General features: G+C 41.6%; 1 protein-coding gene across 2 annotated transcripts in view; it reads right to left on the bottom strand.

The window, feature by feature from the left end:
* Positions 1-26,009, bottom strand: part of MCU (mitochondrial calcium uniporter) — a 539,967-nt gene that overhangs the window by 408,012 nt on the left and 105,946 nt on the right. Inside the window, exon 2 of one of the 2 annotated variants that reach the window (XM_069240392.1) lies at positions 3,613-3,651. The exons of the other annotated variant lie outside the window; for it this stretch is intronic. Within the exon in view, the coding sequence (XP_069096493.1) occupies positions 3,613-3,651 (39 nt within the window). The remainder of the gene's footprint in view (positions 1-3,612; positions 3,652-26,009) is intronic. 2 annotated transcript variants of the gene reach the window in all.

Raw genomic sequence — 26,009 nt, 5'->3', positions numbered from 1 at the left:
AATTACAAGATATGATAGTGCTATTTTATTAATTGTTTCATAATGCATGGCAAAGGCATTTTTGGAAACAAATTGTATTTTAATGTTTTACTTTTTTATTCTACTTTTATGGTATATTTATTTAGTTTGAATATAGTTTATTCTGATTCTGTTCCTGTGATAAGTAGTTTGCTGTGCCAAATATACTTAGCTTCTTGGCAGAGTGCAAAAGTAGCAACTTTTCACATCACAAACAAAATTTAGGCAGTAAATGTAAGTAACTGGTAATCTGCATTTTGGTAAAAATCTTAAGTGCCTGGCCATGATCTGTGAATACACAAAAAGCCTAGGTCAAAAAGATTTGGGCTGCACAAACCCTGAGCATCACTGTGGTACAATACAGGCTTTTGCATTGCAGCCGAGCTGTTTCATTGGATATTGTGGCATACAAAGAGGGTAAGAACCATCGATCATATGATATATGATGATGCTGTGAAATCCTTTGTGACATTGTGGGACGAGTTTGGCATTTCAGCCACTGGTTATCTTAAGTATAGACAGCTGGCACTCTGTCTCAGGAGTATTTTGGGTCCTTCATCAATTGATATACTAGTGCTCCCCATCTATCAATAGCTTAGGTTCTGAAGCAACTTAAAAGGTGTGTTATTGGGTCTTAATCAAAGACTTACATTCTAATCTCGCCTCGAAACTTATGGCTCAAGTTCCTTTATTTTAAGGTATTCAGCCACTGGTACTGGGACTGGGACCAATACATTCTGCATAGGGAACATTTGTTACGGCGTGATGGGGTGGTCTTTCAGTGACTCGCTCTGTGACCTTTACCAGATTTTATAGTCCTGTAGAGCTATACAGCCATACTGGTCTTTCGTATGGACTAACCTACACATCCACTGCTCTCAGATAATGGTCTCATTATACCATCTGGCACTTCTTCACAGTATGACTGATATTCCAGAGGTTGACTCACTCAAGCATTGCTGGCTAGCGACCGCCAAGACATGCATTCTCCTTCACTGGAGCCAACCCATGGCCCTAACTACTTCACAAGAGCACTATGTATAAACTTAATGATAAGTTGGAGGTTTGTGAGAAGGTCTGAGATGCATTTGCTTCCTCTTTTGACTAGGACACTCACTCATTGCCGAGTTAAGGTCTCTCCCCTTCTCTTTTGCTGTAATGTACCTTAATAACCCATGCTAGAAATAGAAATAGTTCAGCTATACAGATGCTGTGCCCTAGTGTCTACGCATGGTCCTTGGGTGAACCATTTCAACTCTTTAATAAGTCAAACTGTGTTGCCACAGAGGTTATGCTGTAGGACAATTTTGTGAGACACAGGTGGGGAGAACTTACCAAATTATGCTACTGTCCGACACTAGGGTAGGTTGTGTGCATGGGTGGTGAGAGGGTGGTAGCCCTATGTACCACTGCTCCACGCTCTAGCTTTCTCCGTATGCTAAATTCTTATTTAGTTAAATATAACTAGCACATGTACAATTAATGTATGCAACACTGCACAGTTAACACATTTTGTTTTGAATGAGTTATGCTCCGTTCCGCTTTACTTTCGATAGTCTCTTCTAATGGCCAGTATCTGCTTATTTAAATACTTAGCTGGGTTCTATTTCATCCATAACTACAGAATTGTTGCTTTCTTATGTTTTGTTGTGGAATGTTGGGTGGTTAACGATCTGCCCTTCTTCTGCCCTACTTCCTTACCAAATCCTCCCTTCCCACTGTTATACTCTTGTTTTGGTGGCGGCAGTAGGTATGGAAGATGATACTTGTAGTTGCACTGGTGTGATCTTGTTTTTGAGTGCTTCACAATGTTTCCTGTATTTATTCTCCCTTAACTGCCTTCCGCTTTGTAAGGCTTACTGCTAATATATCATTGTTGAAATGAATACACATAAATGTTGCAAAAAAAAAAAAAAAAAGACCTGGATTTGACTATGATTTACTAGGACACACCGAAGTACTAAGAAACAGTGATAGTGTTTGACTCTTCCTTTAGAAGAAAAAAAAAAAAAAAAAAAAAAACTATAGATCTCTCTAGATTGCTTTCTGCCTGGATCGCTTTCTGCCTAGATCACTTTCTGCAAAAGTAACCCCTAGTCTGTATATACAAAGCTAGGAGGATTTCTTCACCACAGCAAGTTGGTAAAAAGAAAAAGGAAAAGGCAGCTGTACCGCTGAAAACAAACAATATGAGCCCAAAGCACTGGTGGTGTGGGGAAGGGCAAGAAGTGTAACTTCTTTTTTTTGTTTTAGAGCAATTTAAGTAAAGAAGGGTGCAAACTGTATTTGCTTTTCATAAGTGAGTCCAACATTGTTATACTATATATTAAAATGTTGAGGAGCAGTGAATACCATATGGTAAGTTAAACAGAGGTTATCAGCCATTTTGGGCGCTCAACCAGTAATACAATGCAATATTTTGCCATGACAGGTAGAAAGGTGAGTAGCTGAACATTATTTTCTCGATATTTATGACAAGAGATTTTCTTTGCTGTTATTTGTGACTTTACATCAGGTTTAAAGTTGTCAAATTGCCAAAACTAGAGCCTTGGAACCAGAACCCACATTTTAGTACAACACATTTTTTCGACCCACCTAGCTTTGATGGACATTTTTTTTGTTGTTTTTTTTTGGTGATGTAACTAAAGCATTGTCCGTGGTAACACATTTTCCAAAGAAAGGTTCACTAAATTTGCACAGACACACAGTTTTACTAATTAAACTACACTGCACACAAGTGATAATGTGTGGAAATCGGGTTTCAGTGAATACTTATTATGTGCGCATCCCCAAGTAAAGTATCTTGATTTGTTCTGATTCCATCACACGTCGGAATTACAAAAATTGTTCTTCATTTTAGCATTCCTTACTGCTGGATGTGTACGGTTCACTTACAGGTATCCGCATTTTACTTAGTGTTATGAAAAAATGACACCCTACAGCATTTCCTTTCAAACTTCATGTAGCCCAGAAAGACAGTCACATAATTCACTTTATTATTATTTTGTTTGCTAACATGTTATAAAATAAGCATAATACGACATTTCCTGACATTTTACCTCCGTCTATGAATTACAGCAAATGTGACAAGATAAATAAAGAATTTAAAGGCACCTATATTTATTGCTTTGATTTTTGCACTCCACCAAAAATAGGCTCGCTACCCACAGTTTGGGAAACACTGGCCTCGGTTATTGACTGCACTCAGCTACCCCGAAAACTTTCATTACTGTCTTACCACAATCCTCCCCTCCCCAACTAATATTCCAGAGTCAGAGTATATTTTAGAAGAAATTTGTAGCAAGTAATATGTATGTTCTTATTGATCTTAGACTATTGTTAATTTATCCGCTCACAATTTAAGGTTAGCAGGGCTTTTCGCTTTGTTGTGCTTACAATATCAACTTTTTGAGAATGTTCACCAACATTTCGCATCAAACGATTATAATGAGAAGGAAAGGAACATTGTCCGATCCCCTGAGCCATGCACAAAGGTTCATAGCAGACCCCATCTTTTTTTCCAGCCACCTCCATCCTCCATCCTCCCATATTATTTTACCCACACCACCCTGCTTCATAGTATCCCCACTTCACCTCTGACAGGATGGCATTTGTTCTCTTCTGTGTAATATTCTGGAAAAAAACAGGAAACGGGAAACAATTAGTGGCTATAAAAGTTTAGAAGATAACTAATGTGCACCTTTAAACTCCTGGGTTTCAGTTTAGCCAGAAGCGACTGAGCAGGCAGTACTGGAATGAGTAGAAACAGATTAGACTATGCTAGAAGGTAGATGGAGGTTGCAAACAAATTGGTAGGAGTAGTATGTAGATTACACATCCCATACAAAACACAACTATAGGGCAAACATAAACAAGCAGCAAGAGTTATAAAGTAGGTGCTGTTGTGGTATAGGGTACCCTATAACAAATATACCTATGGGTATATATGACACAGCCCATTAACCACCTATAAATACAAACAAATACCAATACACACTCAACAATTCATGTAATAATAGTGCATATGACAGTCTTAGTCAAATAAAGTTCTGTAGATCAAAGTTCCAAAGTTTGCTTTGAAGATTTTTTGAAAACCAAGTCTGGCTGCACATATTCTTCTGAATATATCAACTTCCAAGAAACAGCCAACACATATTTCGTCAGATTTGGTGACTTTCTCAAGGCTGTAGATATACAAACAAATAAAAGTCTCACTGAGAAAAGAAAGAAAAGCATGAAAAGAGATAAGAACATTAAAAAGTATAAAATATCATGTAAGTATATCCCACGTGAGTTATTCTTTCTCCACACTACCCACTAATGCTCTGATATTTGATGATATAGAGTAATAGCAGGATTTCAATCAAAATCTCTAAAAAGCCAGTCGTGATAGAGAAGATAAAACTGTGAAGATTATGAGATGAAGAAAAAAAACAGATGTGGCAAAAAGGGGTGGACACTACATGTTAGTAAGATTATAGAGTGGTTAAAATATTGGAGAGACCACCAACAACCCCTGTCTTTGTGTCATAGTGGTGACCTAAAGAGTGTAATATAGTATGTATCTAGAATAGTAGTAGAAAAAGGTAGACATTTCCTAAAAACGTCCAACGTAGTTAGATCCCAATATAACTCCACAATTTAAGTCAACCTATGTAATAAACACAAAGCATGATTAATATGGCCAGGGCATAAACAAGCATTGGCAAGTGATTAGAATTATGTTAGCAACTGTGTTAAAAATAGATATCAGTGAAGAGGGTGATATGAAAAGTCTACTCCACTTTCGCATTTTACTGATTGATGACTGGTTACTGTAAATTCTCCCAAAAAGGTAGTTTTGTTTTCTTCACCTGGTAGATGTAGCCAACTTTTAAATATAGCACTGGACGATTTATGATCAGAGGTGATAAGACTTTTGAGCATAATGGCACTCCTATGACTTTGTGTTTTCTTGCCTTAGTTACGCTATTTTCACAACTTAAGATATTCATTTCACACTGAGACGTAATGTGAGGACTTCATGTGCGGCACTGGGGACTATACGTTCCACGTGGACATATTTTTTGTTATTTTAAGTTAGCAATCTCACATCGTATACGATGCCATCACTTGGATGTTGTTTATTCTAAAAGATGATGCTCTGGTTACCTTGTCCATCCTGTATTATTCCTTGTTACAGACTGCTTCTACTCTGATTACCACTTTGAATACTATCGAACTACCTTTCCGGCAGCATTGCTGATAAACACACCATGGCATTTGTTACTTTCTGCGTTCCCTTACACTCCAAGGTGCTGTTTTTGAATTCACGCAGGTTTGTGTCTTTTAGGCCAATATTTAACTTCAGTGACGTATGTCCTGGCCATATTAATCAATCTTTGTGTTTATTCCATAGCTGGACTCAAATTGTGGAGTTATATTGGATCTCACTACATTAGACGTTTTTACAATCAATCAATCAAGGATTTATAAAGCGTGGCTAAGACGAAGTCTGTTCCATGTCTGGGCTGGTAAGTAGGAAAAAGGGTCTTCCTCCTCCTGTACTTTTCCAGATATTGGGGACGGCTGGAAGGAATGGAGACATCTGTTTGGTACGTAGAAGGTGAGGCGGTGGTTGAGGTATGCTAGTCCTATGTTGTGCAGTGCCTTGAAGGTTTGGATGAGGACTTTGTATGTGATGCGCTTGTTGGCTGGGAGCCAGTGTAGGTCTCTGAGGTGGGAGGAGATTCGGCTGTTTCGGTGGATGTCCAGGATGAGTCTGGCTGCAACATTCTGGACTCTTTGTATCCTTGCTTGAAGTTTCTTGGTAATGCCGGCACAGAGTCCGTTGTCTTAGTCCAGTTTGCCGGTGATGAGTGCATGGGTGAATGTCTTCCTCGTGGGTGGGGGTGGGCATCCATTTGAAAATCTTCTGCAGGAGACAGAGGGTATGGAAGCTTGACGAGGAGACAGCGTTAACTTATCAGGTCATCAATAGAGAGGAGTCCCGGATGATGTCCAGCTTGCGCACTTTTACGTTCCTCTACTACTATTCTAGGTACCTACTGTTTTGCACTCTTTAGGTCACCACTACTACTTATCAACAGGAGTTGTTGGTGGTCTCTCCCATATTTCTACCACTCTATAATCTTACTAACATATGATGTCCCAGCCCTATTTGTCACATCACTTATTATTTTATTTATCGAATTTCCTTAACAGTTCTATCTTCTCTATCACAACTGGCTATTTAGAGATTTTGAATGAAATCATTCTATTACTCTATATCATTCAATAGGAGAGCATTAATGGGTAGTGAGGATAAAGAATAACCCACGTAAGATAAACATACATGATATCTCATGCTTTTTAATGTTCTTATCCCTCTCATGTATTTCTTCCTTTTCTAGTGAGACTTTTATTCATTTGTATATTTACTGCCTTGAGAAAGTCACCATTGTGACGAAACGTGTTTGCTGTTGGCTAGGGTGACCAGATTTTGAAAGCCAAAAACCGGGACATTTTGCAAAAATAGAAGAACTACAAATTGACATAAATGTAGCAGCGAGGAATGACAGCTCTCAACATAGGAACACAGCAGCAGCACTATAAAAAGAAATAAAATGTAATTTTTAAAACCAGCACCATACCTATTAATTAAATTGCTTACTTAGAACAGCTGCAAACTAGCACAGCTTTAGAACACCTAAAAAAGGGCCTTTCACTGTTTTTAGTCCCCTCCTCTAAAAACTGGGACATAAGCCAAATTCGCAGAAATCTGCTGGGACAGATGGCAAAAATCTGGGATGGTCCCAACTAATCTGGGACACATGGTCACCCCACTGTGGACTGTTTCATAGAATTTGATATATTCAGAAGAATACGTGCAGCCGGACTTGGCTTTCAATACATCTTCAAAGTAAATCTTTCACCTTTGGTCCACGGAACTTTATCTGACTAAGACTGTCATATGCACTATTGCATTAATTGTTGAGCGTTTTGTGGTCTTTTTTGTATTTATAGGTAGATGGAGGGTGACAGCGTTGACATTGTACACAGTGGCAAGCGTGATTTGTTTTAGAACCAAACCTAAAATAATGAGTGAATACTTTACCCAAGCGGCTTCTCAGATTAGCTCTTAACATGAACCAAACAATGGCAGGGAGAGGTCCCTCATCCACATCCTACAAGTAGCTTATCAGCTTCTTTGCATGTCCAAGTTCCTCTCCAATGGGAGCCTGGTCGATCCACAATTACATTTTCAAGAACATCCCATCATAAATAATTTTAGACAGAATCTAGCTTACAGGGTGGCTCTAGCTCCAGTAAGAAGATAACAAGTCCCACCACCTGGCACACATATGGTTCAGAAGACATTCTACAGGCACAAGTGGCAAAATGGGTCTCAGAGACCCTCAGTGCCAACATTACGCATACACAGCCTTTCTATGGACAGCTGCGTGACTGAGGAAGTATCTTTCTGAAGTAGTAACAAACTCCAGTCCTTTAATTAAACAATGGAACCACTCAGCTTAAAATAAATGTATTATGAAAGAGTGAGTCACGCGTAGCCATGTCACTGTTTCAACATCACACTACGTAAAGTAGGTAAATTAAAGTGAATGAGGTTGAAAAAGGTGCCAAAAATACATCAGCAGAATCCTGCATCTCTACATATTAAATTAACTACCAGCATTTGTACTGTATTTCCTAAAGAAGAATTCTTTAACTGCACAGGGAAACTTTTCAAAGTGAAGACACTATACATGTCTTAACATGTTTACTCGAATTACAAAAGTATGACTATTGTGGAAGTAAATCATCACGTTTATCATGCCACAGAAACGAAACACAAACATACATACATAAAAAAAACACACTGTAGCAATAACTGTAAAGCGGGACAGACCAATCCCTCTACAGAGATTCAATTACATAAATCCACAGTTAAGGTGTCCAATGTATGTGTAATAGGGCAGGATCAGCAAAGTTCTCACAATAACTACACACTCTGTAAATAAGTTCCATTCTGAGTTCCTCAAGAACATAAGTACAAGTCAACCAGATCTAAAGCGATAAAACTAGATCCTTCTCTCAATAAGATCATGTGAAACTAAGCTTCCTTGAACGGGAAAGTACCCTTTAGATTGATAGAACGTTAAAGTTCACAAAACACTAGCCCTGCATGAACCGACTTAATTACTGACCTCCAGAAGCAGGAGCCTCAATATCAGGGGAGACTCCTTCATGAGGGCAAAAGAGCGTTGCCCCCTCATCCCCGCCCCTTCACATTGTTTATTATCTTTTCCTTGTAAAGGAGCGGGCCACGGGGGTGACGAGTGTGAGCACATGTGTGTATGGCCTGCTATCTCACACATGCGCACAGGGCTCTCTCCAACCCAGCAACACAGGCTCACAGTCTGCCTCGGAGGACCCTGGCTGGGCGCTCCCGGCCAATTCTAACGCTGCTCAGAGTATAGGAAAAAGGAATAGGCTATGGCGAAACACAGCCTGGGGCTGGAGTTTAGAAAAGTATTAAGAATGGTACGATTAGTACCATGACAGTATTTCTGACATGAAGAAAAATCAGATGAAGAATGTGTATCAGCAGGTGAGAATTTTGGAAAAAAGATTAGTGTGGTGGAGGAAAAACACAAACTCTTCTTGAGGGCAAAATTACCTGGAGAAACCATAGACCAGTGAAGGAGAGGTTTTCCCAACCCTGGCTGATATATGCAAGTTTAGGGATTTGGATGAGGAAATTATTTGAGATCAATTAATTAATCGAACCTCTTAATTTAATGATGCAGGAGAAGCTGTTAAGAATGAAAGAACTGTCTTTAGTAAAATCTATTACTGTGCCCAGACGCACTGAAAAGAGTTCTAGTTATGTGATAGAGTTGAACACAAGGGAAGGACTATGTAAAATAAACCTTGACTGGCAGAGTACGTTACAAGTATCTGATGAGCGGAAGGTCAAGAGACGAGGGAACAAAGGAGGGATGGAGAAGAGAGAGAGAGAGAGAGAGAGAGAGAGAGAGAGAGAGAGAGAGAGAGAGAGAGAGAGAGAGAGAGAGAGAGAGAGAGAGAGAGAGAGAGAGAGAGAGAGAGAGAGAGAGAGAGAGAGAGAGAGAGAGAGAGAGATTGAGTGACTAGGTGTGGTACTATTAAACATGTTGCAACATCCAATAATTGTCCTGCTGCCAAAGCGAGATGTTATAAATGTAAAATATTAGGCCACTTTTCAAGGATCTGCAGGTATGAAACATGGTAAAAATGTATGGTTTGAATAATAGAAAGGAGATGTATGCCCCAAAGAATCTGATACAGATGGGGATGTGATGATCTAGAAATGCCTGAATTCAGGATCAACTGTGTTGCTGAACCATATTATCTGCAAAAATGTTTGTGGGATATGTTGTACGAGACTGAGCTAAATGTACAGAATCACGTTCACTGAGCACATTGATTGATAAAGAAATGTGGGTTAAATTGGGAGGTATTAACTTTTTTGTAAAACAATGTTTAGCCCGAAAGATACTTTGCAGTGAAGTTGCTCGTCAGAAGGTACTTAAAAAAAAATACTTTTTTTTTATTAATGGGTTGCCAATCTTTTGGTCAATTCACTTACATTAGCTGTCAGTACTCTTTCACAGATGTTACCCTTTTGATTTCCAAGACACAGGAGTTTCAGCTACTTCTCCAGATGTCTGCCCTATTCTGCGCTAGTCATGGACTAGAACTAATGAACTAAATTAATTGGATTCAGTCCTCACAAAAACATTTAGCAGTAAGATAACACTGGGATAATGCATAAAAGGGAGTGACAAAGTGTGATTATCTTGGTGTGAGGATACTGAACTTCCATTTATGGCACAAGCATATTAAAAAGCACACTTTTATTAAAATGCACACCCTGAACAATAGTTAGTTTTGCACAACCATCATCAATTTACCACCATATCCTCAGTCCTTAAGCTACACAGCCCAGGCACTTAAACGCTATGTGGCTCAGAGGCTTAGGGCACTGTGGTGTGGACCATCTTAGTACAGTTAGAACAATTTCATTAAAGCACTGCCTAACTCCCTCAGAGCACGCCACTTCTGATCTGACATTACATTTAGATCTTGCTTTAAAGCCAATAAGGGATCATGCCAAACTGAGGCCAATCTACAAGTAGATCAGAATTTGGTAACAAAAGCTGATAGCATACAAAGGTCTACTCAAAGTAGGTCGCAAGCTATTACAATTCCTTGGCTGAAATATGTATTACAAAAAACCCTATCAGACCTTTGGCTAGGTAACTATTGGTCAAATACAAAATCTATTGCTCCAAACATGCATCATATTGTGAAAGAGGTTTTGGGTATTTGGTGCTCTAGAGAATGAAATTAAATCAACAAATTCGGACAGATTGACTAATTGTTTTTTAGAACTGAAACAAGATTATAGTTTGAAGAATACCTAGACAACACTACCCCCTCCTCCTCAGAGTATAACTCTAATGAACAAGTTATTTACCTTTGGTAACACCTCCTCTGGTAGGGACTCTATCTAGCCACAGATTCCTTACCTTAGAATTATCCCCAAGTGCCAGAATGAATCAAGAAATGTTTGCATGAGCAGTACACCTGCATGCAGATAAGTGGCGTACTTCAAGTCTGTGTGGCGTAGTCCGCGCTGGAAGCGATGTTTGCAGTGCCTATGTAGGAGCCATTCAGGTGCACTAAAGTCAGTTTCCTTTTTAGATTTTCCATGCCAGAAGCATAGAGCCATGAAGAATACTGATCACTGGTGTGGAAAACGAGGGCTGAGAAAGGGTGCGCAGTTCTGTCCCCAGAAATCTGTTTGCACACAGAGTGGGGCGGTCGGATGGGTTGGTACGGAATCTGCAGTGAGAGCCTTTACCAGATAAGGCGTTTTCCAAAGGTAAGTAACTTGTCAATGTTATATAGACTTCTAGCCACAAGTTCCTTGCGTTAGAATACATAACCAAGCAATATCACCCTTTGAGGTGGGTCTGCAGACCAATTATTCACGAGGAAGTCCTGAAGGACTGAACAGGCGAAGTTCCAGTCTTGATTGACTTGACTGTCTAGGCAGTAATGTTTTGTGAATGTGTGACAGGAGGCCCACGTTGCTGCCTGGCAGATATCTAGGACCAGAACTGTGCACGCTAACACGCTGGTTGTAGCTTTAGCTTTGGGGAATGAGCAAGAAAACTCTTGGGGTTGCTTCTTGGCCAGTGCATAACAAATCTAAATGAAAAGCAGGATCCATCGGGAGATGGTCCACTTTTGCACGGCCCATCCTTTCTTTGCTCCAACACACCCAACGAAGAGTTGGTTGTCCACCTGGAACTCTTGTGTGCAGTCAGGGTAGAACAGCAATGCTCTTTTTGGGTTCAGATGGTGGAGTCGCTCCTTAGGAGGGATGTGGAGGAGCATAATAAGTAGGCAGGGTGATAAACTGGCCTGTGTGAAATGGAGTGACCACTTTCAGAAGAACTGAGGCTCTTGTGGGAAGTACCAGTTTGTCAGGATAGATGGTGGAGTAAGAAGGCTTAGATGAGAAGGCCTGAAGTTAACTGACCATCCAGGCATATATTATCGCCACAAGGAAGGCTGCACTGATGGCAAGTAGCCTGAGGGGGCAAATGTCATTACAAGATTCAATTCCCACTGAGGCATGATAAAGGGTGAAGGCGGCAACAGATGTCGAAGACCTTTCAAGAATCTATGTACAACAGTGGACTTGAAGAGGGATGGCTGATCAGGCAACTGCAAAAGGCAGAAAAATAAGATATATGTTGGTAGCCCTTAGAGTGCCCAGAGCAGAGCCCTGCTGGGCAAGAGGAAGAATTTTTTAAAAACTTGGGGAAGAAAGGGGTCAATATGTTTGTCTGCACACCATGGCACAAATGTTTGCCAATGGCAGGCATATACCGTCCAGTGGAGGGTCATCTGGCTGCCAAGATAACATCACAGCCTTCAGGATGAAGGTTGAGAGCTGTCAATTGCCATCGCTCAATCTCCATGCAAGAAGGGGAAGAGATGACGAGTTTGGGAGGAGGATCCTTCTCTTCTGCTGATACAGAAGATCCTCCATAAGGGGCAGCCTGATTGGAAGATCGATGGCCATGCTCAGAATCTCTGGCTACCAGACTCTCCGTGTCCAGCCCTGAGCCACAAGGATGACTTGGGTCTGGTCATTGGGCGGAAATGCGTACAGGAGGCCTGAGTTCCACTCGAGACAAAAAGCATCTGAGAGCAAGAGCTGCCTTGAAAACTCCAGCATGCAGAACTGCTGACATTGTGTGTTCTCGCAGTGGCAAACTCCCCACTGCTGAAAGAGACCTTGCATCTCCTATGGATGGAGAAACAATTTGTGATCCACTAGGCATCTTCGGCTGGGCTTGTCTACTCTGGCATTCAGAGAGCCTGCAGGTGTTCAACCACCAAGAAAATGTCCTGACATTCTGATCATTCTAATCATGTCCCAAGATGCAGGGCCTCTTGACAAAGGGTTCACAACTTCACCCGGCCCTATTTATTCTAGTACCACATGGCAGTCCACCTGCACTAGCCTTCTTTTGATGGAGAGTAGAAATGCTTTCAATGGCAATCGGATTGCCAAGAGCTCCAACAGGTTGATGTGGAGTCCGGGTTCTGCCAAAGACCAGAGTCCTCTGATCTCCACCTCTCCCAGAAGGCTGCTCCATCCCTGGAGTGACAAGCCTGTCACTACTGTCAGATCTGGTTGCGGAAAGGAGAGGGGTCTTCCACTGACCCACTCTTGGTTCATTAGCCACCACTGCAAATCTTCTGCTGTTCCCTCCGAGATCTGGACCATGTCTGAGAGATTCCCCTGATGCGCCCACTGGAACGTCAGGTCCAACTGCGGAGGTCGCATATGCCAGTGGGCGTGTGTCACCAGCAGGGTGCAAGAGACCATGTGTCCCCGCAGCATCAGTGTCAGTCTCAATGAAATACAGGATAGAGGCTGAAAAATAGGTAACAGCCTGAATATCCTGGACTCACCGCTCTGGAGGATAAGCCCGAAACTGCACCGTGTACCGACCCCCCCAATGAAGGGGACTGACATAAATAAATGCTTCCAAACAATGTTATTTTTTAAGAATATGTGTGCCCCTGGAAGAATGCATCCGTGGTTTAGAGAAGAAAAACCTTGCTGGGTTGGAGACATCAACATGTGCTCAGAATTGTGCTTGTCGAACCTCCGGTTCCTCACCAGGTGAATATTTCTCAGGCGTCAGACTGAATCAGGAAACTTTAAGGAAGTGCTCCACTATGCTGGTAGGGTGCGTTCTTGCAGCTCCATGCAGGCGTCATTCTGCTCTAGTAGTAACGAACAGTGACAGATATATGGGGCAGCCATGCCCGCCAAAGTCAATTGTTTTCTTAGGTTGTCCACACCCTCAAAAGTAAGAGCCTATCAGCAGATTGGCATGACCGTGTACGGCTGTCTAGATAGGGGGTCATTTTAAATGGAGAAAAAGCCCAATTTACAGATCAGGAAGGCGAGAAGGCAGGTGTCTGTAATGACAGTAGTGCTAGAGGAACATATGTACTGATGCACATATAGCCACTTGGCAAATGTCCAGCACAGGTACTCCACATGCTGGTGCAGTTGTAGCAGTTTTAGTTGGGTATTATGAACCGTAAGCTTGATGGGGGCTGCTTCGTCACCGATGTGATATTTTTATATAGCGACCAATCCGTCAGGAAAAGGTCAGCTTTTGCACTGCCTTTCCCTTCTTTGCCTTGGAGAAACCCACAAAGAGCTCATAGTCCATCTAACGCTATTTGATGTGACCGGTGTAAAAATTTAGTGCCTCTTTGGGTCTAAAAAATATTCTCTCTCTTCCTCCTTAGAGGGATGAGGTGGGGCACAAAGATTGGAGGAAGAGTGATAGCCTCCCGAGATGAAATAGAGTGACCGCTTTTGGCAGAAAGGAAGCTCAAACCGTCAACACCAACTTATCTGCGAAGAAAGTGGTATAAGGTGGGTGGACAAAAAGTGCAGCTTGCTTGTACAGCAGGCCAAAGTTACAGCAGTGAGAAAGACCATTTTCAATATCAGGTGCCTTAATGGACAACCATACAGTAGCTCAAACGAGTACACATCAAAAAAGTGAGGACTAATTTCAAGTCCCACTGGGGCATAACTAAGGATGTTGGCGGTCCTGTCAGAAAGCTCATCACAATAGGTGACTTAAAAAAGACTGATCAGGCAAACGCAAAAAAGTTCAAACAGTGCTCAAGGCAAGTCTTTGACAAGCCAAACAACAAAACTTGAGTTGAAGTGGGTCAATTTATTAGCTGTCTCACCAAGCCACAAATTTATCCCAACAACTGACTTACATTGATTTTGTGGACAGACACTTCAACATTAAGATGACATCAGTGACCTCAGTGAGGAGGCTGAAAAAGGCCAACTGCAAACATGAAGATACAAATTTGTCAGACACAGGTGCAGTACCCTACCCTGCCCTGCAACAGAGGAACCAAACTGGTTGGGATTAGGACAGATGTTCATGCCCAGAAGTTCATGTGACGACACTCCCCTGGCCGAATCCAGTCCCTTTAGGATGACATGGGCCTCATCATCTTACTCTCCTTCAGAGTCTGGAAGGCATACAAGAGTCTGAAGGTCCACTCTAGACGAATTGCGTCTGAAGGAGAATGCTGCCTTGCAAACTCTCCCACACAAAACTGCTAAAATTGAGCATTCTTGATGATGGCAAAAAGTTGAGCCAGGGGTCTCCCCTTTGATGTAAAATACCTGACGCCACCCTCTAGATGCAATTTCCATTCGTGATCCTTTAAGAATCGTCAGTTGAATTAGTCTACTCAGGCATTTAAAGATCCCACCAACTGGTTCAGTAGCAGTGAAATTCCCAGGCAGTCTAGCCACTTCCAGAGGAGTAGAGGCTCCGAGTATAGTGCCCAAGACCCTACCACATGGCAGTGGTGCTGTCCATGAGGACCATCACAAGCCTTCTCCTCAAGGTGGTCAAGAAAGGCCTTCAATCCAAGCAAATTACTCTCAACTCCACCAAACTAATGTGTAGTCTAGTCTCCATAGGAGACTATAGACCTCTGATCTCCACCTCTCCCTAACGGCCTTGCCAACATGAAATTGATGCATGCGTCACCACTTCTAATCCGGAATCACTTTCTAACCCATCACCACTTTCAAGTCTAGTTGGGTCAATTGCATTCCTGTCACTGTCACTGCAAGGTTGCAATTTCCTCCAAAATCTGGATACAATCGGACAGATTCCCTTGTTGCAATGCCTACAGGGAATTGAGGTTCCACTGAAGAGCCCTCATGTGCCATCTTGTATGTTTGACCAGCACAATCCATAAGGCCAACAATCCCAACTGCCTCGGAGTCATCTGAACTGAGATACAGGAGAGAGGCAGAATCATTGGGATCACAGCCCTCTGCTCCAGGGGAAAGTAAAAAATCTATCATATCCAGAATAGCTCAAATGAGTTGAAGCTTTTGCAAAGTCAGGTGGGACGTCAGCACATTGATAGTGAACTCCAATGATGTTAGGAGGTAATCTGCTGTCTGGATGTGCTTGCCAACTTCCTAGGGTAAGCCTACTTTCACAGCAGCTAGTCATCAAGGTATGGAAAGACTGGAGTCCTTGACCTACAAAGGTGCGATGAGCCCACAGCCATTACTTAGTTGAACACCAGAGGGGCACTGGTGAGGACAAAAGGGAACACTGCAAACTAAAAATGTTCCAGGTTCACTGTGAACATGAGCTGACACCAGTGGGCCTACAGGGGTGTGGAAATGGAATTAAGAATCATGCAGGTCCCATGCCACTATCTAGCCACAAAGGGTCTAGCGCAGACAGGACCAGGGTTAGTGTGAGAATCTTGAATTTGCACTTTTGCAAGAAGGAACTGTGAGCACGAAAATAGGATGAAGGCTTTCACTAGTCTTCAGCACAAGGAAGTAGCAGGACTACAACCCAGTTGCTACTTCAGAGCCCGCAACTTTTTCTAGTGCCGAAAGGGTCTGGACTTCCTGACACAAGATGGACAAGTGGTCCTCCATCACTGCACCGATGATGGTGGGAGGAGCGACGGTCTAGAGAGACACAGAAGGGCATAGCCCAATGTATAATTTTGAAGACCCACTTGTCTGAAGTTATGGCTTACTTCCCCAAGAGGAAATATCAGATCCTGCCTAAGAAAAAGGTGGAAGTATGCCGCGAAGGACTCAAAAATAGTCGTTTTGTGACTGTGGATGCACTAGGAGCAGGGGACTGACCTGAAAGTTTTATTCCTGCAGTACTAGGCCTGGTGTTTGTGAACCACAGCCTCAGCCACGAAAGAGCCGAAAGGCCTCCTGGGTTGGTTGAGGGGTCTAGCGCTGTTGAAACTGAAAACTCAACCATATCCACGGAGGGGGTGAAACTGTAGGTGGAATTATCTAGAAATGACAGAAAGGCCCAAGAAAAGTGCTTTGGATCAGCTTTCTTTACACTGCTCCAGGGCCAAATCGTCTAAGTTGCAAAAATGGCGAATGCCTCAAAACTGCATCCACTAGGGATGACTGAAAATCCCCAGAGAAGCCTGCAGACCACATTCTGGCATGGTGCACAAGCTCTACACTTATATTGCTGACAGACAGCTCTCTTTGAGCTTTTCTTTGAAAGACAGACCTTTTATCATCTGATAGTTAATTCACTTAATATACGAACTACATTTTATTCTGTAATTAAACTATATTTTTGATAAACCAAACAGGAATATTAGAATTTTGTCATATGCAGTTTTATCAATAACCTTGGACTAAGTCTATGAGAGATTAGATACCCAGTGTGAAGGCACAAAGCCAGTATCTGGAAAAGTACCCAGGCCGCTGACATCTTGCCATTGTTCACACCAGATTCCTAAACCTATTTCACTTTCTGGCCTCTTTCTTCATGCAACCTCTCTTTCTCCACTTCCTCTATAATGATCAACTTCACATTTTTCTCCATCAATACCAACACTCAATTTACCTCTACCCTTTAACCTCGAACCTCAAACCTTTAATCTGTGATGATTTATCTAACAAAGACCCTGATGAGCCTATAGGACATTATCTATTTCCCCCAGCACCAACATCTTCCCAAGAGAGCTCACAGCGTTTCACCTTAATCGCAGTATCATTTGTAAACTTGTCTACTCTACAAAACACCATTAATGGGCCTTTCATTTATTGCAACCTACTAACCCACAGCCGTGTTCCAACTCAAAAGCCTTCCAGCTCCGTTCCTCTGACAGATCTGGATTCCAATTTTTCTCTACCTCCACCTTCCTTCAGTAAGGGAGCACCTACATATGACCTCACTACTCCATTCCCCCTCTGTTAAGACAAATCGTCTAGAAAATACTTCATACAAATCTGCCTATTACCCCAATGTCAACCTGAACAACCCCTCTATTCCCACCAATACCAATCTATCAAACATCCTCTTTTTTATTCCTCTTCACACCATTTACAAAACTACACATTCAAAGGTAATCCAAAGAACAGAATTTTCAACAAACGTAAGCAGTGTCAGAAGCACCTACAATAATTCTTACTTTGACACTTATAACATTAATGTACTGTGATAAATCACAGATATGCCATTTCAAACTTGCAGACTGAGTTGGATTTTTTTTAGCCAAGTCAGTCCTCACACTCACTAAAACCTAAAAATACCTATATTAGAGGCATTAAGGACAGTGATCACAATCTGAATCTCTCCATGTTCCAGTCAACAGAATAAGACATCCTTCTTCCAAACTCTTTTGTCTTAATTGCCCTGTATAATAAAATTATACACTAAATAAAGTTGCACTTTGATAAAACAATTGACATATCTACTTTCCACAGAAAGAATTTTAAGAAAATCTCCTACCATAGCTAAACAGGCCACTTTAGAGGGGACGCTTAAAGGAATCTCCTTTATCAGAGGAACACTATTTTTCACTGAAAATGAAAGCCTCACACAACCCTAGAGAGTGCTATAAGATTATAAACAATGTCATTATATCACTTTCTCAATAAAAAATAAAAAAATCAAATTGCAGAAATCTTGCAGACTAATTTATTCGGAACGACAAGAGACTCAGAACAAGATTGACTGGCTTTGTCCATCACTTGACAAACACTCTGTTGAAAACCCGCAACACATCTTGGAATTCTTTCACACAGTACTGAATTGGTTGAGAAACTACCCATCAACAGATCGTTTTATATATTAAAATACAAACTCCATGGCTTCCTCCTTAGCAGTGTGGTATGATGTACCACCAAACTCCATAATTGCTCCTATACTTGATTATTTCTGTGATACCCTTAAGGAGATTTTATTCGAACACATCACCATCTGGTAACTATTATGATTCCCTGCTATGCCAAATATTAGCCTCGGTAATCGGCTCTCTTAACAACTGTTCGATAACATTAATTTGTGGATGGCCCAGAGGAAACTCAAGCTCCATTACCCAAAACAGAGTTCCACCTACTGTCCTCCAACAATTCCAAACAATGTCCTCAGGAGTGGATTGAAAAACTCAAAATGTATATTCTTCTGAAGATTGACCTGTGCTTATCTACTTGGTTTCACTTTACATAAATCTCTCTGTCTTGCCTTGCACACATTGAGCTCACCAAAGAAGCCATATACAACTTGAAGTGTCTACCCAATACCAAACCTTTCCAGCACACCCAAGATTTAACAACTGCAGTTCAGTTGCTAATGATATCACACGTTCAATATGGCGATTCCATCCTTACTGGATTTCTTTTTTAGGTCACAGCCCCCCGAAAAGAGTATGCAATGTTTGGGCTCTACCATGTGGTAAGGGCCATGTGTCAAAATCTGAAGAACTGCCCGTTAGCTGTGCACCGGTGGTTGCCGAACATGGCCTCTGTGTAGGTTATTGTAGATTTGAGTATAACAGCACATTAGGCTGCAAATTCTCCTCCTGCACCAATGCAGAGGGAACCGAAGAAGAGTGGTGCTGACATTAAATCAGTACTGGAGCTAGTACTGAGCCAGATGGGGTGCCAAGGGCCACAGATGGTGCTGAGGGTACTCCCACCAGCAGAAGTTTGACTGGTGGCCCCTGCGGATCCATGGAGACTGAAGGTGCACCAGAGGGAACCAGTTAAGTGCTGAAAATGCTTGTACTCCCCAAAAGCCTCTACTTGTGGCAACATAACAGACAGAACCAGAAATATGGAGTGCATCAGGACTAAACTCCGGTTCGCCTCTAATGGAGATGGGGAGCAAGACCAGGTGGCAAGTTCATGCCTTTGTGCCCTCTCTGGCATTTGAGAGCGGCAGAAAGGGGCCAAATCTCACTAGGACTTTTTGTTCTTCTCAGACTTACCCGAAGACTTTGACCACAACAAGGATCTGCCGCAGGAATGCATATATGAGCAGGAATGACTTAAAAAGCATAACAGGACCTTCCTTACCATTTCAACCAGTCATTGTGCAGAATCTTGTAATATTTCATCTTGGGGTCTCGTATGGCCTTTTAGTTTATCTGGTTGCAGTCGTCGTAGGTCCTGAAGTGCCCCAGGCAGCAGGGGCATACCTCATGGTGGTCTGACAGACAAATGTTTTCAATTGTCCCTACAAGGTTTAAACCCTGTTGGTTTGAGAGGAGCATATTACCCTGCACACTAGTAACAAAAAAGATAATTTATTGGAAAAGGTTCCATCAAAGATGACACATAGCACTCCAGATCTACATCTGAAGGTGCAGAAAGAAAGGAACTCATCAGTGAACATGAGTGAAGCTTATATGCGGCTCTGCTAGTCACTTCTGTAACTGAATGATGTTAGCACAGAGCCGCATGATGCCAACTAAGGATGAGCAGGAGTATTGCTTTCAAGTCCCCGGATCTAGTCTAACACCTGAGGAATGCTCACAAAGTGAGAAATCTGTGGGTAGAAGTATCCATCAGAAGTTGTTTTATGCTAGGGCCCTGATAATGAGAGTCATGATGAATTACTGAAGAAGGAACTTAAGATATTGAGAATGGCTGTACTCTCTGCGTAAACAGACGTGTAGAATTGCTGTTAAGTAGGTGGAATATCTAGATCAGTGGTTCCCAACCTTTTGACTTCTGTGGGCCCCCACTTCATCATTACTGAAACCCAGGGGATCCCCACTGAATCATTACCAAAGCTGGGGTCCTAATCTGTTAATATTATTTGATTTTCTATTCAGTCGCGGACGTCGAGAGGAGGTTTCACGGACTCCCAGGGGTCCTGGGACCACAGGTTAGGAACTACTGATCTAGGATATACATTGCCTAATGATATAATAAAGCCAAAATTCAAATTAAGGGACACAAATGAGCATGCTTTATGTCCTCATGACACAGGTCAACTCCTATCGTACTGTTGATTGGTGGAGAACTACATTAAATGAATGGATCATCTTTCATCCAGAGTGCAAGAATATCAATGAGAACCCATGTCATAAATATGAGTGGTCTGGAGAGTGAGTTTGAGGAAATTAAAGGGTGCATTATGTTGTTTTAGTTTGGTAGGTTTCATTGGACATATCCAATCAAGCATAGCAGCAAGTGGACAAGTTTATTCATAACTGTGCAACATGCCTTCTCAAAGCACTATCATTACTTCCTGCTAAAAAGTTCTCTTTGAGAAACTTTCTACAAGCCTTTACTTCACCTGAGAACACTACCAAAAGGTTATGAGTGTTTGTTCTAGCTCTGACAAATATAGCCAGCCATTTGGGACAATAGATCCCTCTTCAAAGTTGGGTGAACCATCTGAAAAAAACGAAGAAACAGGGACATGATAATGCACAGTGCTGAAAAAGCTCAGTTACAAAGTATGCACCAAAAACGAACACTTAAGAATAATTCCACTAACAAATAAATTATTGATGTAGTGTTTCATGGAATCCAGTTCAGCAGAGGTTTGTTTGCTTGGAATGCTATTCCTCTCCTAATGCTACATTTGTACAATGCTGTATGTCATCAATTAGCCCCTGAGGCTCTATGTTGAACATCCCTCTTGTCGAAGAGTTTCCACCAACAGGTTTTTGATGTATTGGTTGAATGCCTTGGTCTGTACTCCTCCAACACACAAATACAATTTACATACATCTACAGCCTCTTTACAGAGTTTAAGAGGGCTTTGCTTCTTTTTTTATAAAACAAAGCCCCGAGTTCTATTCATCCTAATCAGTACTATTTTGCCTTCACATAACAGAAAAAATGATGCCACATGAACCACATACAGCACAAAGGCCACACACTGAATACAGATTCAAATGAACAACGAAACAACTTCAAGGCACCCCTGGTCTCTAAGTGAGAAGACAAAATATCTATTATAGCAGATTGTCCTCTTTTAGGAGGAAGGATTTGGTTGGATTCCTAGGACACTAGCATGGGCACGAAATTCATGACTAGTTCTTAAACTGCATTAAAGTTCTAACCATCTGAAAACATGAAGAATTTGTACTGCTTCTGCGCTGCAGAAAATAAGAAAAACACAAAAAGAGAAGGATAGAATGCTTGAATTAATCTCAGCCACTGGTAATTAGTAATTACTCATGCTTCATCCCAGTACATTTGTTTTTTGCCACCTCAGGTTAGATCCAGCCATATGCAAATCAGTCTTGATCCTGCTCCAAAGGGAACAGTTCAGCTCAATCTGTCGTGCCAGGTCCACTCCAAACCGTAACACCAGCAATCCAAGAACGGTTTCGGCCTAGTTGGGCCTCTTCAGTCAGGTGCACTCTGGCTTCATTGGCACAGTGAGCACATGACCCACATTTGGGCATTCCCGTCAAACTAAGGGCGACACAATAAAAAATACAAAAAGGAGATGGATGGAATATATCAATTAATCGCAGCCACTGGTAATTACTTGGTGCTGCATCCCAGTTCATTGTTTTTTCCTGCTCACCATGCCAGCTCATATTACAACCAGCCATGTGCAAATCAGCCTTGGTACTGACCCAGTGGAACAGTCCAGCTCAAGCTGTCAAGCCAGGTCTTCTCAAAACGAGAATTCAAGCAACCCAAAACCAAGAGGAAACACCTTAATTGCACATTTGTATTCTGAAGACTTTACAAATAGATAAACATATGAAAGAACAGCAGTCTGCAATAATGTGTCCAGTTCCATGATCTGTACTTTCAGTGGTGGGTACGAAAAACAGCAATACCTACAAATGTAGTAAGAAAAATACTGCACTCACTACTGTAATTGTTCTTATTACACATGGAAAGTTCTTGGGAAGGTCCAATCACACTGAAAATACAAATATTTTGCTACTTCTATAGACTGAAAGGGCCAACATGCTGCCCATCTCCAGAGTCTCAGTACTATGCTTGAGAAGGCGTAATGGCACAGATCTGAATATTCTAGGTTAGCTGCAACTGGGAATACATCTGAACGTTTTTATTGGCTGGAAATTTGTGAAATATATAGATACATTTACTCCAATCATTAAAATTTTACCTCTGACCTTTGTTTACATATTCAAATGCTTAGGTTTAGAACATACATTTATCTGCTGAATGAGAGAAAATCCAAACATTGCCAAAAGCTTAGACACATTATTTCAGCATGCCAATCTCCTCGGTTGGTCTGATGTACATTATATAGCAGTATTTCAACAACTAGACATCTGGCTGGCAATTCCTGACGGTAATTTTGGAGAAACAGGATTTTCATGAGCAAGAGCAACTATGAACTAAGGGATGCCTTTGACCACAGGAATCAACTGGGGCACAAAAGAACTCTGCTGAATGCAATTACAGAATTTTTTTATTTCTCATATGTGGCTTACAGTTTTTCTAGGTGTGTTGGTTAATTAAAAGGGATTGTTGTAGGACTGTTTGCCCCTGTAACACCATTCAGTAACAGCATGTGTCAAAATACTTGGTGACGCATGTGTGGCTTTCTTGGTTAATAGCGTGTCTCGCATATGGGGAGTTGCAGGCTACAAGATAGCAAAGGTACAAAAGTACAACCATATCGCACATTCAGAATCCAGAGTTCAGATTTAATATGCAAGTTTTCAATGCTATAAAATTAGTAAAATCTAGCAAAACCACTGGCTGCTGAAAAGAACATTGGTAATCATTTACGAAGTCTCTCAAAACAATGCATTCAGGCTGTCCCTAACCATGGGTTCCGGAGCACTGTGTTTAAAATATAATATATTCTTACATCTGAAAAGGTAGAGACATTGAGCCCAGATAGCAAATGTCATACCACTGTACTTCCCCATAAAGGACTTGCATAGAAGGGCACCTTCCACGTAAGGGCACAGAGCAGCTGTGAGGGTGTTGGAAATACAGACATGTCAAATGCATCATGTAAGTAAATATGCATCATTTCCATTTCCTAGGGGGCTTGACTGCAGTTTTTCTGTACTAAACCAGGGTCCAAGAACACTAATAACAGTACATTCTTGTGAGAGACAGGCTATCTGAGAAATAAGCATGAATTGTCTTGCATTAATTGCATATAAAGAAGAGAGTGAGAAGTGGCGAATACCCGTTTACCTTCCCATTCCCATTCATAACCATACCAATGAAAGCAGGTATATTGCCATTCCTTCGTACCATACGTGACCTATCTCTGTGTGTTTAAGGAATCTTTTAGCTCTTAGAAAAGATCCCTCACCCACCAACCTAGTTGGTGGCATGCTTCATCACAGAGGTCCCACCCCCGGTGCCTAGCACTTCCGGGGTGTGCTTCCACGCCAGAGCAGGTCAAATATTAAGGTTTTGAGCATCTCAAGTCTTTTGTGCATAAACTGAAAAAAAAACAGGCTGTGGTTTAAAATTGTCTAGAGGGCACCCACATACTAGTGTACCTTTATGTGTGGTGCTCTCTGGCAAGGTTAAAAACAGTGCATGGTGTATATGGAGAACTTATGTACTACTACATCTGGTTTAAGGTCGACAAGTTTCAGCCAATACTTTATATGCCCCTGCTGGGTCATTATGGCTTTCTTCAAGACCTACTCTCTTATTGTACCAGCTCAATAAGACTGTTGCCAGCACCTTTTACCATTAACTTGTTTGCAGTGGCACAGCTCCTTTTAAGTACTCGTGTCACCTTTTATCTCGGTTCATAGAGTTTCATGGAGGTCCTGGGGGGTGAGCCCTGTAGTCACACATTCATCAAAGAGTATCACCTGCCTTTCGCCTACACTGGTCCAGGGCCCTCCACAAGAATTACAGGCAATGCAAAACACAATACTTGCAAAAAAACGACCAATGCTCAACAGCATATATAGGAGACAAGCACTGGCAAGGCCAATAGGTCTCACCTTTAAGATCTATTAGCTTTGTCACTGGTTTTAACAATATGCTTCTGTATATACATTTTACATAAGTAAAGACTCTGATTTTGTAAACTCTCTGATATAGTGCAAATTTGCATTGGAATTGACTTGACTAAGTATGGGCAAAGCCAAGAGGTTTTTGTTCCAAAAGGCTGAGTTATATAGTTTTCCAATGCTTGTATGGTACAAGTTTTTATAGCCTCATTTAGGTGCCTGAGTGAGTTCTGGCTTTGGGTGGGTTTAATTGCGGGGCATGACCGAGAGCTCTGGAGCAGAGATTGAAGGCAATGTGAATCAGTGGGCCATAGAAGTACTCAGATTATGGGCTCATCCAACCTTTGGCTCCCTCCTGAGGACAGTTTTGATCATATATGTACCTTTTGTAATTACCAATTCCAATTAGTTTCAACATTTTTTGAGACAGGCAATTTCAAAAATAAGCCTGAGCATCTTGCATGAATTACAGCCACACTGTGAAAAATGATACTTGCAACAAAAACTATGTTCAACATAATCTTTCAGAAACAAACAGTGGCAAAGCCAAAACGTCCAGCTGTGGGACCTATTTGCATAGCAAATCCTTTTCGCAATAATTTACTGTATATTCATTGCATACTTTATGTATGCAAAGGGTCTGAATTTGTTAACATTTGTAAACTCTCTTTCCATTAATGCGGCTGTGCATTGTAATTGGAATTGACTTTACTATTGGCCACGTCAAGAGGTTTTTGCTCTAACAGGCTGACTTACTGGGTTTTCCAATGCTGGTATGGTACATGTTAGAGGATTTTTATTTAGGTGTCTGAGTGAGTTCTATTTGTGGAAGGGTGTTCACAAAGGGGTATGATTGATAGCTCTGGTGCTGAGACTTAAGGCTGTGTAAGCCACCAGGCTATAACTGTTCAGATTACACACTTGGGCTCTCTCCTTCACACAAAGTGATAGTCACATACGTATCATTAGTAATTACCAGTTCTAAGTATTTACAACAAAATCGGTGTTGATACTCATTTACAGCCAACTGCTAACATGCACTCACAAAGTCAACCGGTCCAGTCTGTTTTAGACATATGTTCGGATGCAATAGCAGAAAACTCAGTAGAAGGCACGTAAATTCTGGTCAGGCAGCATGCTATGTACAGTATAGGCTTGTAGTCCAAAACCTTAAACCATGCCCTTCAATGTTTAGGCCATGCCCCATTCAAAAAATCCACAAGCCTTTTTCATCCACCTTAAATCATTGCGGTCCACAATGGTTTTTTGCCTACAAACAGGTAAAAGCTGTCTCGTAGGCAAGCTCTAAGAACTAGGATTTGTAAAGCTGTGGGGTCCTTGGAGACCAATCTTAAACTTGTGGAGATAGAGAAGGTGCAACCTCTCTGCTCCTCTGTGGCACTCACTTTGCAGTTTTTTGCGAGGACATGAGCACAGCTGGTGTCTTGCATTTTGATGAAATAAACAATGGCGTGATCACCTCCACTGTGACACTCTTGGTCGCAATTGTAGGGCCCAGAGCTCTTGGTACCACTGCACCACTCTCGAAGTGGAGATCCACTATTTGTTTTCCAGCTAAGTTAATCTAATAGCTGTGCAGGTATTATGCTCCCTAGCAAAGCTGAAAGAAATAG

This window comes from Pleurodeles waltl, chromosome 6 (assembly GCF_031143425.1).
Source record: "Pleurodeles waltl isolate 20211129_DDA chromosome 6, aPleWal1.hap1.20221129, whole genome shotgun sequence".
In the NCBI taxonomy this organism is placed as follows: domain Eukaryota; kingdom Metazoa; phylum Chordata; class Amphibia; order Caudata; family Salamandridae; genus Pleurodeles; species Pleurodeles waltl.
The sequence above is the reverse complement of the archived record's forward strand: the minus strand, read 5'-3'. Positions and strand labels throughout refer to the sequence as shown.